The sequence below is a fragment of the Somniosus microcephalus genome, chromosome 12, assembly GCF_052327205.1.
Source record: "Somniosus microcephalus isolate GS21.2 chromosome 12, FLI_Smic_1.0, whole genome shotgun sequence".
In the NCBI taxonomy this organism is placed as follows: domain Eukaryota; kingdom Metazoa; phylum Chordata; class Chondrichthyes; order Squaliformes; family Somniosidae; genus Somniosus; species Somniosus microcephalus.
Window position 1 is genome coordinate 219,610,026 of NC_140998.1, and position 15,093 is coordinate 219,625,118.

The window sequence follows — 15,093 nt, forward strand, 5'->3', positions numbered from 1 at the left end:
CCTCCGACAGTGCGGCGCTCCCTCAGTACTGCCCCTCCGACAGTGCGGCGCTCCCTCAGTACCGCCCCTCCGACAGTGCGGCGCTCCCTCAGTAGAGCCCCTCCGACAGTTCGGCGCTCCCTCACTACTGCCCCTCTGACAGTGCGGCGCTCACTCAGTACTGTGCCTCCGACAGTGCGCGGCTCCCTCAGTACTGACCCTCCGACAGTGTGGCGCTCTCTCAGTACTGCCCCTCCAACAGTGCGGCGCTCCCTCAGAACTGCCCCTCCGGCAGTGCGGTGCTCCCTCAGTGCAGCCCCTCCGACAGTGCGGCGCTCCCTCAGTACTGCCCCTCCGACAGTGCGGCGCTCCCTCAATACTGCCCCTCCGACAGTGCGGCCCTCCCTCAGTACTGCCCCTCCGACAGTGCGGCGCTCCCTCAGTACTGCCCCTCCGACGGTGCGGCACTCCCTCAGTACAGCCCCTCCAAGCGTGCGGTGCTCCCTCAGTACTGCCCCTCCGACAGTGCGGCGCTCCCTCAGTACTCACCCACCGACAGTGCGGCGCTCCCTCAGTACTGCCCCTCTGACAGTGCAGCGCTCCCTCAGTACTGCCCCTCCGACAGTGCGGCGCTCCCTCAGTACTGCCCCTCCGACAGTGCAGCGCTCACTCAGTACTGCGCCTCCGGCAGTGCGGCCCTCACTCAGTACTGACCCTCTGACAGTGCGGCGCTCCCTCAGTAATGCACCTCCGTCAGTGCGGCGCTCCCTCAGTACTGACCCTCCGACAGTGCGGCGCTCCCTCAGTACTGCCCCTCCGACAGTGCGGCGCTCCCTCAGTACTGACCCTCCGACAGTGCGGCGCCCCCTCAGTACTGCCCCTCCGACAGTGCGGCGCTCCCTCAGTACCGCCCCTCCGACAGTACGGCGCTCCCTCAGTACTGCCCCTCCGACAGTGCGGCGCTCCCTCAGTACTGCCCCTCCGACAGTGCAGCGCTCACTCAGTACTGCACCTCCGGCAGTGCGGCCCTCACTCAGTACTGACCCTCTGACAGTGCGGCGCTCCCTCAGTACTGCACCTCCGACAGCGCGCCCCTCCCTCAGTATTGATCCTCCGACAGTGCGGGGCTCCCTCAGGACTGATCCTCCGATGGTGTGGCGCTCCCTCAGTACTGCCCCTCCGACAGTGCGGCACACCCTCAGTCCTGACCCTCCGACAGTGCGGCGCTCCCTCAGTACTGCCCCCCGAGAGTGCGGCGCTCCCTCAGTACTGCCCCTCTGACAGTGCGGCGCTCCCTCAGTACTGCCCCTCCGATAGTGCGGGTCTCCCTCAGTACTGCCCCTCCGACAGTGCGGCGCTCCCTCAGTACTGTCCCTCCAACAGTGCGGCGCTCCCTCAGTTCTGCCCCTCTGACAGTGCGGCACTCCCTCAGTACCGCCCCTCCGACAGTGCGGCGCTCCCTCAGTACTGCCCCTCTGACAGTTCTGGCACTGGGGAGTGTCGGCCTGGATTACCGGGTCTCTGGAGGTGCGGCTGGATCCCACAAAGCTTCAGACGCTTTAATTTGTTGGTCAATTCCACAGAGTATCTGGAGGAACCAGAGATTAAACCACCTTTGGATATCGTGGAGGGGACGAAAGCCACTGTGACCTGTTCTGTGCACAGTTTTTGCCCTGAAGACATCCCTGCTTTGGAGTGGAAAGTCCCTGACTCGAGCATCCTGTCGGAGACGCGGAAAGATTACAGGGATAACATGTGGACATATAGCCGCGACGTGACAGTCACCCCGACGTTCGAGCAACGAGATCGGATGCTAACGTGCAAGGCCCAGTTTGGGCGCAAGCCCATTTCTGCCCAAAGTGAAGTCAAACTGAACGTCAAGTGTAAGTATCTGGGCCAGACGGTTCGCATCCTCGGTGTCATATTTGACCCTGAGATGAGCTTCCGACCACATATCCGCAGCATAACAAAGACCGCCTACTTACACCTCCGTAACCTCGCCCGTCTCCGTCACTGCCTCAGCTCATCCGCTGCTGAAACCCTCATCCATGACTTTGTTACCTCCAGGCTCGACTATTCCAACGCACTCCTGGCCGGCCTCCCACATTCCACCCCAAGTAAACCTGAGGTCATCCAAAACTCTGCTGCCCCGTGTCCGAACTCGCACCAAATCCCGTTCGCCCATCACCGCTGTGCTCGTTGACCTACACTGGCTCCCGGTTAAGCAGCACCTCGATTTTAAATCCCTCCATGGCCTCCTCGTCCCTGCATATCTCTGTAACCTCCTCCTGCCCCTCCACTCCTCCCGATCTCTGCAACCTCCTCCAGTGGCCAACAACCCTCCCTATCTCTGTAACCTCATCCAGCCCCTCCACTCCTCCCTATCTCTGTAACCTTCTCCAGTCGCCTACAGCCCTCCCTATCTCTGTAACCTCCTCCAGCCCACTACAACCATCACTATCTCTGTAACATCCTCCAGCCCCGACAACCCTCCCTATCTCTGTAACCTCATCCAGCCCCCTACAACTCTCCCCATCTCTGTAACCTCCTCCAGCCCCTACAACACTCACTATCTCTGTAACCTCCTCCAGCCCCTACAGCCCTCCCTATCTCTGTAACCTCCTCCAGCCCCTACAAACATCGCCATCTCTGTAACCTCCTCCAGCCCCAACAACACTCCCTATCTCTGTAACCTCCTCCAGCACCTACAACACTCCCTATCTCTGTAACCTCCTCCAGCCCCCTACATCCCTCCCTATCTATGTAACCTCCTCCAGCCCCTAAAACACTCCCTATCTCTGTAACCTTCTACAGCCCCTACAACCCTCCCTACCTCTGTAACCTCCTCCAGCCCCTTCAACCCTCCCTATCTCTGTAACGTCCTCCAGGCCCTACAACCCTCCCTATCTCTGTAACCTCTTCCAGCCCCTACAGCCCACCCTATGTCTGTAAAATCCCCCAGCACCCTACAACCCTCCCTACCTCTGTAACCTCCTCCAGCCCCTACAACCCTTCCTATCTTTGTAATCTCCTCCAGCCCCCTGCAACCCTCCCTATCTCTGTAACCTCCTCCAGCCCCTACAACCCTCCCTATCTCTGTCACCTCCTCCAGGCCCTACAACCCTCCCTATCTCTGTAACCTCCTCCAGCCCCTACAACCCTCCCTATCTCTGTCACCTCCTCCAGGCCCTACAACCCTCCCTATCTCTGTAACCTCCTCCAGCACCTACATCCCTCCCTATCTCTGTAACCTCCTCCGGCCCCTACAACCCTCCCTATCTCTGTAACCTCCTCCAGCCCCCTACAACCCTCACTATCCCTGTAACTTCCTCCAGCCCCTACAGCCCTCCCTATCTCTGTAACCTCCTCCAGCCCACTACAACCCTCCCTATCTCTGTAACATCCTCCAGCCCCTACAACCCTCCCTATCTCTGTAACCTCATCCAGCCCCCTACAACTCTCCCCATCTCTGTAACCTCCTCCAGCCCCTACAACACTCACTATCTCTGTAACCTCCTCCAGCCCCTACAGCCCTCCCTATCCCTGTAACCTCCTCCAGCCCTTACAACCCTCGCCATCTCTGTAACCTCCTCCAGCCCCTACAACACTCCTTATCTCTGTAACCTCCTCCAGCACCTACAACACTCCCTATCTCTGTAACCTCCTCCAGCCCCCTACATCCCTCCCTATCTATGTAACCTCCTCCACCCCCTAAAACACTCCCTATCTCTGTAACCTTCTACAGCCCCTACAACCCTCCCTACCTCTGTAACCTCCTCCAGCCCCTACAACCCTCCCTATCTCTGTAATCTCCTCCAGTCCCCTACAACCCTCCCTATCTCTGTAACCTCCTCCAGCCCCAACAACCATCCCTTTCTCTGTAACCTCCTCCAGCCCCTACAACCCTCCCTATCGCTGAAACCTCCTCCAGTTCCCTACAACCCACCCTATCTCTGTAACCTCCTCCAGCCCCTACAAGCCTCCCTATCTCTGTAACCTCCTCCAGCCCCTTCAAACCTCCCTATCTCTGTAACGTCCTCCAGGCCCTACAACCCTCCCTATCTCTGTAACCTCCTCCAGCCCCTACAGCCCACCCTATGTCTGTAAAATCCCCCAGCACCCTACAACCCTCCCTACCTCTGTAACCTCCTCCAGCCCCGACAACCCTTCCTATCTTTGTAATCTCCTCCAGCCCCCTGCAACCCTCCCTATCTCTGTAACTTCCTCCAGCCCCTACAACCATCCCTTTCTCTGTAACCTCCTCCAGCCCCCTACAACCCTCCCTATCTCTGTCACCTCCTCCAGGCCCTACAACCCTCCCTATCTCTGTAACCTCCTCCAGCACCTACATCCCTCCCTATCTCTGTAACCTCCTCCAGCCCCTACAACCCTCCCTATCGCTGTAACCTCCTCCAGCCCCCTACAACCCTCACTATCTCTGTAACCTCCTCCAGCCCCTACAACCCTCCCTATCTCTGTCACTTCCTCCAGGCCCTAAAACCCTCCCTATCTCTGTAACCTCCTCCAGCCCCCTACAACCCTCACTATCCCTGCAACTTCCTCCAGCCCCTACAGCCCTCCCTATCTCTGTAACCTCCTCCAGCCCCTACAAACCTCCCTATCTCTGTAACCTCCTCCAGGCCCGACAACCCTCTCTACCTCTGTAACCTCCTCCAGCACCTACAACCCTCCCTATCTCTGTAATCTCCTCCAGCCACTACAACCATCCCTTTCTCTGTAACCTCCTCCAGCCCCTACAACCCTCCCTATCGCTGAAACCTCCTCCAGTTCCCTACAACCCACCCTATCTCTGTAACCTCCTCCAGCCCCTACAAGCCTCCCTATCTCTGTAACCTCCTCCAGCCCCTTCAAACCTCCCTATCTCTGTAACGTCCTCCAGGCCCTACAACCCTCCCTATCTCTGTAACCTCCTCCAGCCCCTACAGCCCACCCTATGTCTGTAAAATCCCCCAGCACCCTACAACCCTCCCTACCTCTGTAACCTCCTCCAGCCCCGACAACCCTTCCTATCTTTGTAATCTCCTCCAGCCCCCTGCAACCCTCCCTATCTCTGTAACTTCCTCCAGCCCCTACAACCATCCCTTTCTCTGTAACCTCCTCCAGCCCCCTACAACCCTCCCTATCTCTGTCACCTCCTCCAGGCCCTACAACCCTCCCTATCTCTGTAACCTCCTCCAGCACCTACATCCCTCCCTATCTCTGTAACCTCCTCCAGCCCCTACAACCCTCCCTATCGCTGTAACCTCCTCCAGCCCCCTACAACCCTCACTATCTCTGTAACCTCCTCCAGCCCCTACAACCCTCCCTATCTCTGTCACTTCCTCCAGGCCCTAAAACCCTCCCTATCTCTGTAACCTCCTCCAGCCCCCTACAACCCTCACTATCCCTGCAACTTCCTCCAGCCCCTACAGCCCTCCCTATCTCTGTAAGCTCCTCCAGCCCCTACAAACCTCCCTATCTCTGTAACCTCCTCCAGGCCCGACAACCCTCTCTACCTCTGTAACCTCCTCCAGCACCTACAACCCTCCCTATCTCTGTAATCTCCTCCAGCCACTACAACCCTCCCTATCTCTGTAACCTGCTCCAGCCCCTACAACCCTCCCTATCTCTGTAACACCATCCAGACCCCTACAACCCTCCCTATCTCTGTAACCTCCTCCAGCACCTACATCCCTCCCTATCTCTGTAACCTCCTCCGGCCCCTACAACCCTCCCTATCTCTGTAATCTCCTCCAGCCACTACAACCCTCCCTATCTCTGTAACCTGCTCCAGCCCCTACAACCCTCCCTATCTCTGTAACACCATCCAGACCCCTACAACCCTCCCTATCTCTGTAACCTCCTCCAGCACCTACATCCCTCCCTATCTCTGTAACCTCCTCCGGCCCCTACAGCCCTCCCTATCTCTGTAACCTCCTCCAGCCCCTAAACCCCGCCCTATCTCTGTAAGCTCCTCCAGCCCCTACAAACCTCCCTATCTCTGTAACCTCCTCCAGGCCCGACAACCCTCTCTATCTCTGTAACCTCCTCCAGCCACTACAACCCTCCCTATCTCTGTAACCTGCTCCAGCCCCTACAACCCTCCCTATCTCTGTAATCTCCTCCAGCCACTACAACCCTCCCTATCTCTGTAACCTGCTCCAGCCCCTACAACCCTCCCTATCTCTGTAACCCCCTCCAGCCCCTACAACCCTCCGAGATCTCTGCGCTCCTCCAATTCCGGCCTCTTGCGCATCCCCCGATTTCTTCGCTCCACCATTGGCGGCCGTGCCTTCAGCTGCCTTAGAAAAGAGAAGGCTTAGGGGTGACCTGATAGAGGTCTTTAAAATTATGAAGGGGTTCGATAGGGTACACGTAGAGAAGATGTTTCTACTTGTGGGGAGACCAGAACTAGGGGCCATTAATATAAGATAGTCACTGATAAATCCAATAGGGAATTCAGGAGAAACTTCTTTACCCAGAGAGTTGTGAGAATGGGGAACTCGTTACCACAGGGAGTGGTTGAGGCAATGAGGAAAGATACGTTTAAGGGGAAGCTGGATAAACACATGAGGGAGAAAGGAATAGAAGGATATGGTGATGGGGTGAGATGAAGAGGGGTGGGAGGAGGCTGGTGTTGATGGGGTGAGATGAAGAGGGGTGGGAGGAGGCTGGTGTTGATGGGGTGAGATGAAGAGGGGTGGGAGGAGGCTGGTGTTGATGGGGTGAGATGAAGAGGGGTTGGAGGAGGCTGGTGTTGATGCGGTGAGATGAAGAGGGGTGGGAGGAGGCTGGTGTTGATGGGGTGAGATGAAGAGGGGTGGGAGGAGGCTGGTGTTGATGGGGTGAGATGAAGAGGGGTGGGAGGAGGCTGGTGTTGATGGGGTGAGATGATGAGGGGTGGGAGGAGGCTGGTGTTGATGGGGTGAGATGAAGAAGGGTGGGAGGAGGCTGGTGTTGACGGGGTGAGATGAAGAGGGGTGGGAGGAGGCTGGTGTTGATAGGGTGAGATGAAGAGGGGTGGGAGGAGGCTGATGTTAATGGGGAAGATGAAGAGGGGTGGGAGGAGGCTGGTACTGATGGGGTGAGATGAAGAGGGGTGGGAGGAGGCTGGTGTTGATGGGGTGAGATGGAGAGGGGTGGGAGGAGGCTGGTGTTGATGGGGTGAGATGAAGAGGGGTGGGAGGAGGCTGGTGTTGACGGTGTGAGATGAAGAGGGGTGGGAGGAGGCTGGTGTTGATGGGGAGATGAGGGGTGGGAGGAGGCTGGTGTTGATGGGGTGAGATGAAGAGGGGTGGGAGGAGGCTGGTGTTGATGGGGTGAGATGAAGAGGGGTGGGAGGAGGCTGCTGTTGACGGGGTGAGATGAAGAGGGGTGGGAGGAGGCTGCTGTTGATGGGGTGAGATGAAGAGGTGTGGGAGGAGGCTGGTTTTGAAGGTGTGAGATGAAGAGGGGTGGGAGGAGGCTGGTGTTGATGGGGTGAGATGAAGAGGTGTGGGAGGAGGCTGGTGTTGATGGGGTGAGATGAAGAGGGGTGGGAGGAGGCTGGTGTTGATGGGGTGAGATGAAGAGGTGTGGGAGGAGGCTGGTGTTGATGGGGGAGATGAAGAGGGGTGGGAGGAGGCTGGTGTTGATGGGGTGAGACGAAGAGGGGTGGGAGGAGGCTGGTGTGGGGCATAAACACCGGCACGGAGCAGTGGGGCCGAATGGCCTGTTTCCTGGGTTGTACTTTCTATTTAACTCCTTTGTGCATTTGCAGATCATCCGAGAAACACCAGCATCTCAGTGACAGTAAATGGGATAACAATGGGCCACAGCATGAAAGAGGGGGACTCTGTCACTTTAAGCTGCGATGCCCTCAACAGTAACCCAGCAGTCAGCGATTACACCTGGTACAAGAGTGGACATCAGATCAGCTACAAGTGGGATCAGAAGCTGCGGTTTCAAACAATCTCTTACACAGACTACGGGAATTACTCCTGCATTGCTTCCAACACCATGGGGAGAAGCAGCCCATCCGAGACCCTCTCTGTGAAGGGCCAGTGTAAGTATTTTGTAGGGTGAAGCTCTGTTTGTAGCGGTAAGGACTGGGACCATTGAGGGGACAGGGTCTCTTTAATGCTGCCTTCGTATTGAGGCGAGTGTGTGCCTCAGTCTCTACAACCGGGAGGGTGGGTAAACAAGAGCCCAGAAACATTCGTGCCTGGCAATGACTATCTCCAGCAAGCGAGAGTCTAACCACTGCCCCTTGACACTCAATGGTATTTCCATCGCCGAATCCCCCACCATCAACATCCTGGGGGTTACCATTGACCAGAAACTTTACTGGACCAGCCACATAAATACTGTGGCAACAAGAGCAGGTCAGAGGCTGGGTATTCTGCGTCAAGTGTCTCACCTCCTGACTCCCCAAAGCCTTTCCACCATCTACAAGGCACAAGTAAGGAGTGTGATGGAATACTCTCCACTTGCCTGGATGAGTGCAGCTCCAACAACACTCAAGAAGCTCGACACCATCCAGGACAAAGCAGCCCGCTTGATTGGCACCCCATACACCACCTTAAACATTCACTCCCTCCACCACCGGCGCACCGTGGCTGCAGTGTGGACCATCTACAACATGCACTGCAGCAACTCGCCAAGGCTTCTTCGGCAGCTCCTCCCAAACCCGCTGTGGTGTATGTAACCTGTTCCACCTTAAGAGATGTACTACTTTCTCTGGCTGCTGTATACGTAATACCGGTGGTGACCACCGGTATATAAGCACTGTGTAGTAATATTGTATTTAGTATAGTCCTGACCTCCAATCAGTAAAGACCTGTTGAACTTTAATCTTGTAGTCTGTGTTAGTAATTACAACTAAAACGCACAGACTTAACAGTGGCGACGAGTCCGATTCTTACCCTGCGGCAGTTTATATCCACGGCGGCTTCGTCCACAGAACGGGCGTCGAAGAGAGGCTTCCACCCTCATCACCCTGCTGGAAGACACGTCGCGCGGCAGACATCGAGAAACCAGAGTGCAGAAGACATCCTGAACTCGAAGCCTCCATCAGCGGCTGTCAGCTATCTTCTTTCTACCTCGGTGGTGGGTAAGCCGGGCAGCGACGCGACCAGAAAGTCGGCCGCGTTGGCTGTACAGACGGGGAGGGAAGATGGAGGAATAAGGGCGGTGAGATCGATCGCGACCGGAGATAAGGGCCGGGCCGCATTCGGGCCGAAAGGCGCAGCACGGGGACATCAATCGCGGCTGGTGATAAGGGCCGGGCCACATTCGGGCTAAAAAGGCACAGCGTCTGGGGCAACTGAAGGCGCGAGAGCCGCGGTGAAGCGGAGACAGCGTCGGGGGACGGGTGAAGACCGCCAAGCGTGGGAAAACCGCCATTTTTTAGGCGGAGGACGAAGACAAGAGCGGGAAGCCGCCATCTTGGATAAAAATTAAAATAAATTAAATTGCAACGATGCCTAAACATGGGAACATTAATACCTTTGATAGCGACATTGAAGATTGGGCCATGTATGTAGAACGCATACAAAATTATTGTAAAGCAAATAAAATCCCAGATGAAGAGAAAGCACTAACATTATTAAACTTAATGGGTCCAAAGACATACGGGCAATTGAAACACCTTTTATCACCAGATGAACCAGCGGATAAGACATTCGAGGAGATTGTTACTGTCCTGAAAAATCATCTAAACCCCACGCCGCTGATGCTAGCGGAACGATTTAAATTTTACAGCAGAAGGCAGCTGAAGGATGAAAGCAATGCTGAATATTTAATGGAATTGCGTAAGCTAGCAAAGTACTGTCAGTTTGGAACGAGACTGACAGAGGCGCTACGAGATAAATTTGTGTGTGGTTTATTAAAAGAAGATACACAAAAGCGACTGCTCGAGGAGAATGAGCTGACGCTTGAGAAAGCGGTCACTATGGCAGCAGCACACGAAGCTGCAGCGAGAGGCACGGCAGTAATGTAGCTACGGTCACCGGAACTCAGTACAAATAAATTGGGTTTGAGTACTGTAAAATGTTATCGTTGTGGAAAGACAACGCACGATCAGAACCAGTGTTGGTTTAAAAACCAAGAATGCAGAACATGTGGCAGGCTTGGCCACATAGCTAAAGTATGCCGGTCAGGAAAGAAGACCAGCAACAAAAAGTCACCGCAAGGAAAATACATAAAGGTACACAAGATGACAAAGAACAGTTCGACCGAACAGAAGTCAGATTCAGACGCTAGCAGTAATGAACTGGGTAGCTTAAGAGTACACAACGTTGGTAAGGATGCAGATCTCCAGACAATTTGGGTCACCCTTCAGATAGCAGGAGTCCAAGTAAAGATGGAATTGGACACTGGATCGGCATTGACGGTCATGAATAAGAAAGATTACAAAAGGTTATTCCAACATATTCCCCTACGGGATACGGAGATTATATTGAAAACATACACGGGGCAAAGAGTGTACCCCATCGGAAAGATAGAGGTAAAAGTGGTCCACAAGGGCGAAGAAAGCCAAGTAATGGACTTATATGTGCTACCTGAAGGAGGTCCACCACTACTGGGACGGGAGTGGATTAGGAAAATGAATATGGACTGGCACTCCTTGAAGGCACTAACGGTAGATTCCGGGGAAACAGATGTCAAACCTAAACGATTGTCCAAAATATTGGATGATGCTAAAGAGGTGTTCCAGCAGGGACTGGGAACACTGAGAGGAATTACGGCAAACATCAAGATTGATGAACATGCACACCCAAAATTTTTTAAAGCCAGACCGGTACCCTATGCAATACGACCTACTGTAGAAGCGGAACTGGAAGCACTAGAACGTTCAGGTGTACTGTCTAAGGTAGATTGGAATGAGTGGGCTACGCCCATTGTTCCCGTTATGAAACGTCCTGCGAGCAACAAGCCAGGAGAACCAGGGAAGGTTCACATCTGTGGAGATTCCAAAATCACCGTTAATCCGGTGCTTCACACGGTGCAGTATCCGCTTCCGCGGATTGAGGATATTTTTGCTTCGTTGTCTGGCGGGAAACACTTCACCAAGATAGACCTGGCGCAGGCATACTTGCAGATGGAGGTTGAAGAAGAGTCACGCCAATACCTCACGATCAACACGCATCAAGGTTTGTACCGGTACAATAGGCTGGTTTTTGGAGTGGCATCGGCTCCAGCAATTTGGCAGAGGGCCATGGAGCAGGTATTACAGGGAATTCCAGGCACACAATGTTACCTGGACGATATTCTGATTACAGGTGATGGTGATGAAGAACACCTCGCAAACTTGGAACTGGTGCTCAACAGACTGAAAGAGTATGGACTTAGAGTTAATCGGCAGAAATGTGAGTTCTTCCAGAAGCGGATCTCGTACTGTGGTCATGTCATTGACCGGGAGGGGCTTCATAAGTCTCCTGACAAGATAGAGGCAGTTGTAAAGGCTCCCACTCCGGATAATGTCTCTCAGTTGAGGTCATTTCTAGGATTGATTAACTATTACCATAAATTTCTACCAAATCTATCCACGGTACTGCACCCGCTAAACGCTCTTTTACAGAAGGGGGTACCATGGGAATGGAGCGAAAACTGTAAGAAGGCATTTCGCAAAAGCAAAGAATTGATCACCTCAGAGGAAGTGTTGGCTCACTTCAACCCGACACTGCCTATTCGGTTGGCTTGTGATGCTTCTCCATATGGTATTGGGGCAGTACTCTCACACAAGTTGCCAAATGGCACGGAAAGGCCAGTCGCGTTTGCATCCAGATCATTGACCTCCGCTGAGCGCAGCTATGCGCAGATCGATAGGGAGGCTCTCAGCTTTGTATGGGGAGTGAAGAAGTTTAATCATTACCTGCAGGGCCAAAAATTCACACTTCTGACAGACCATCAGCCGTTGGTATCCATTTTTAACCCTAAGAAGGGTGTTTCAGTGATGACAGCACAGCGTCTCCAGAGATGGTCCCTTTTCCTAGGGGCACATCAATATCAAATAGAATTCAAAGGTACGAAGCAGCATGGCAATGCTGATGGGCTGTCGCGCCTGCCACTACCTGAAGAAGAAGAAACGACGAAAGTTGACCCTGTTGAGTTATTTCATTCGACCATCATCGAGTGTTTACCAGTCACCAATGCAAGTATTGAAAGAGAAACCAGGAACGACCCGACACTGTCCAGAGTCTACGAGGTGACAGTGAAAGGATGGCCAACACGTGGTGATCCTCTGTTACCGGCATTCTCGGCAAGGCGAGACCAGCTGTCCGTCTGCCATGGTACTTTGGACAAGGGCAGCAGGCGCATGGGAACGCCACCACTTCCAAGTCACACACCATCCTAACTTGGAAATATATCGCCGTTCCTTCATCGTCGCTGGGTCAAAATCCTGGAACTCCCTCCCTAACAGCACTGTGGGAGTACTTTCACGACACGGACTGCAGCGGTTCAAGAATGCGGCTCACCACCACCTTCTCAAGGGCAACTAGGGATCGGCAATTAATGCTGGCCTTGCCAGCGACGCCCACATCCCAAGAATTAATATACTGTATGAAGAAATCATCAGTTCCCTTAAAAACAGGCAAGTTCCCCTAAATATCCAACATTGCCCATTGGGCAGCACGTCCTCGCATCTGAGTCACAAGGTCGTGGGTTCGAGCCCCCACTCCAGAGACTGGAGCACAATATTCAGGATCACACTTCCTGGCGCCAGTACTGAGGGAGCGCCGCACTGTCGGAGGGCAGTACTGAGGGAGCGCCGCACTGTCGGAGGGGCAGTACTGAGGGAGCGCCGCACTGTCGGAGGGGCAGTACTGAGGGGGTGCTGCACTGTCGGAGAGATAGTACTGAGGGAGCACCGCACTGTTGGAGGGACAGTACTGAGGGAGCACCGCTCTGTCGGAGGGGCAATACTGAGGGAGCGCCACACAGTCGGAGGGGCAGTACTGAGGGAGTGCTGCACTGTCGGAGGGACAGTACTGAGGGAGCGCCGCACTGTCGGAGGGATAGTACTGAGGGAGCACCGCACTGTCGGAGGGACAGTACTGAGGGAGCACCACACTGTCGGAGGGGCAATACTGAGGGAGCGCCGCACTGTCGGGGGTACAGTACTGAGGGAGCGCCGCACTGTCGGAGGGGCAGTACTGAGGGAGTGCTGCACTGTCGGAGGGACAGTACTGAGGGAGCGCCGCACTGTCGGGGGGACAGTACTGAGGAAGCACTGCACTGTCGGAGGGGCAGTACTGAGGGAGCGCCGCACTGTCGGAGGGGCAGTACTGAGGGAGCTCTGCACTGTTGGAGGGACAGTACTGAGGGAGCGCTGCACTGTCGGAGGGGCAGCACTGAGGGAGCGCTGCACTGTCGGAGGGACAGTACTGAGGGAGCGGCGCACTGTCGGAGGGGCAGTACTGAGGGAGCACTGCACTGTAGGAGGGATAGTACTGAGGGAGCGGCGCACTGTCGGAGGGGCAGTACTAAGGGAGCGCTGTACTGTAGGAGGGATAGTACTGAGGGAGCGGCGCACTGTCGGAGGGGCAGTACTGAGGGAGCGCCGCACTGTCGGAGGGGCAGTACTGAGGGAGCGGCGCACTGTCGGAGGGGCAGTACTAAGGGAGCGCTGCACTGTAGGAGGGATAGTACTGAGGGAGCGCTGCACTGTCGGAGGGGCACTACTGAGGGAGCGCTGCACTGTAGGAGGGATAGTACTGAGGGAGCGCTGCACTGTCGGAGGGGCAGTACTGAGGGAGCGCCGCACTGTCGGAGGGGCAGTACTGACGGAGCGCCGCACTGTCGGAGGGGCTGTACTGAGGGAGCGCCGCACTGTCGGAGGGGCAGTACTGACGGAGCGCCGCAGTGTCGGAGGGGCAGTACTGAGGGAGCGCCGCACTGTCGTAGGGGCAGTACTGAGGGAGCGCCGCACTGTCGGAGGGGCAGTACTGAGGGAGTGCCTCACTGTCGGAGGGGCAGTACTGAGGGAGCGGCGCACTGTCGGAGGGGCAGTACTGAGGGAGCGCCGCACTGTCGGAGGGGCAGTACTGAGGGAGCGGCGCACTGTCGGAGGGGCAGTACTAAGGGAGCGCTGCACTGTAGGAGGGATAGTACTGAGGGAGCGCTGCACTGTCGGAGGAGCAGTACTGAGGGAGCGCTGCACTGTAGGAGGGATAGTACTGAGGGAGCGCTGCACTGTCAGAGGGGCAGTACTGAGGGAGCGCCACACTGCTGGAGGGGCAGTACTGAGGAAGCACCGCACTGTCGGGGGGACAGTACTGAGGGAGCGCCGCACTGTCGGAGGGGCAGTACAGAGGGAGCGCCACACTGTCGGAGGGGCAGTACTGAGGGAGCGCCGCACTGTCGGAGGGGCAGTACTGACGGAGCGCCGCACTGTCGGAGGGGCTGTACTGAGGGAGCGCCGCACTGTCGGAGGGGCAGTGCTGACGGAGCGCCGCAGTGTCAGAGGGGCAGTACTGAGGGAGCGCCGCACTGTCGGAGGGGCAGCACTGAGGGAGCGCCGCACTGTCGGAGGGGCAGTACTGAGGGAGTGCCGCACTGTCGGAGGGGCAGTACTGAGGGAGCGCCGCACTGTCGGAGGGGCAGTACTAAGGGAGCGCTGCACTGTCGGAGGGGCAGTACTGAGGGAGCGCCGCACTGTCGGAGGGGCAGTACTAAGGGAGCGCCGCACTGTCGGGGGGACTGTACTGAGGGAGCGGCGCACTGTCGGAGGAGCAGTACTAAGGGAGCGCTGCACTGTAGGAGGGATAGTACTGATGGAGCGGCGCACTGTCGGAGGGGCAGTACTAAGGGAGCGCTGCACTGTAGGAGGGATAGTACTGAGGGAGCGGCGCACTGTCGGAGGGGCAGTACTAAGGGAGCGCTGCACTGTAGGAGGGATAGTACTGAGGGAGCGGCGCACTGTCAGAAGTGCATTCATTTGGACATAAAACATCCCACGGGAACTATTTCAAAGAAGAGCAGGAGGTCATTCTCACATTGCTGTTTGTGGGAGCTTGCTGTGCACAAATTGGCTGCCGCGTTTCCTACATTACAACAGTGACCACACTTCAAAAAAAGGACTTACATAAGAGCATAAGAAATAGGAGCAGGAGTAGGCCAATCGGCCCCTCG

General features: G+C 55.8%; 1 protein-coding gene across 1 annotated transcript in view; it reads left to right on the forward strand.

Annotated features, from left to right (window-relative positions):
- Positions 1 to 15,093, forward strand: part of LOC147110145 (B-cell receptor CD22-like) — a 113,789-nt gene that overhangs the window by 85,394 nt on the left and 13,302 nt on the right. Inside the window, exons 6-7 of the mRNA XM_086004078.1 lie at positions 1,563 to 1,862; positions 7,739 to 8,023. Coding sequence (XP_085860204.1) covers positions 1,563 to 1,862; positions 7,739 to 8,023 — 585 coding nt within the window. The remainder of the gene's footprint in view (positions 1 to 1,562; positions 1,863 to 7,738; positions 8,024 to 15,093) is intronic.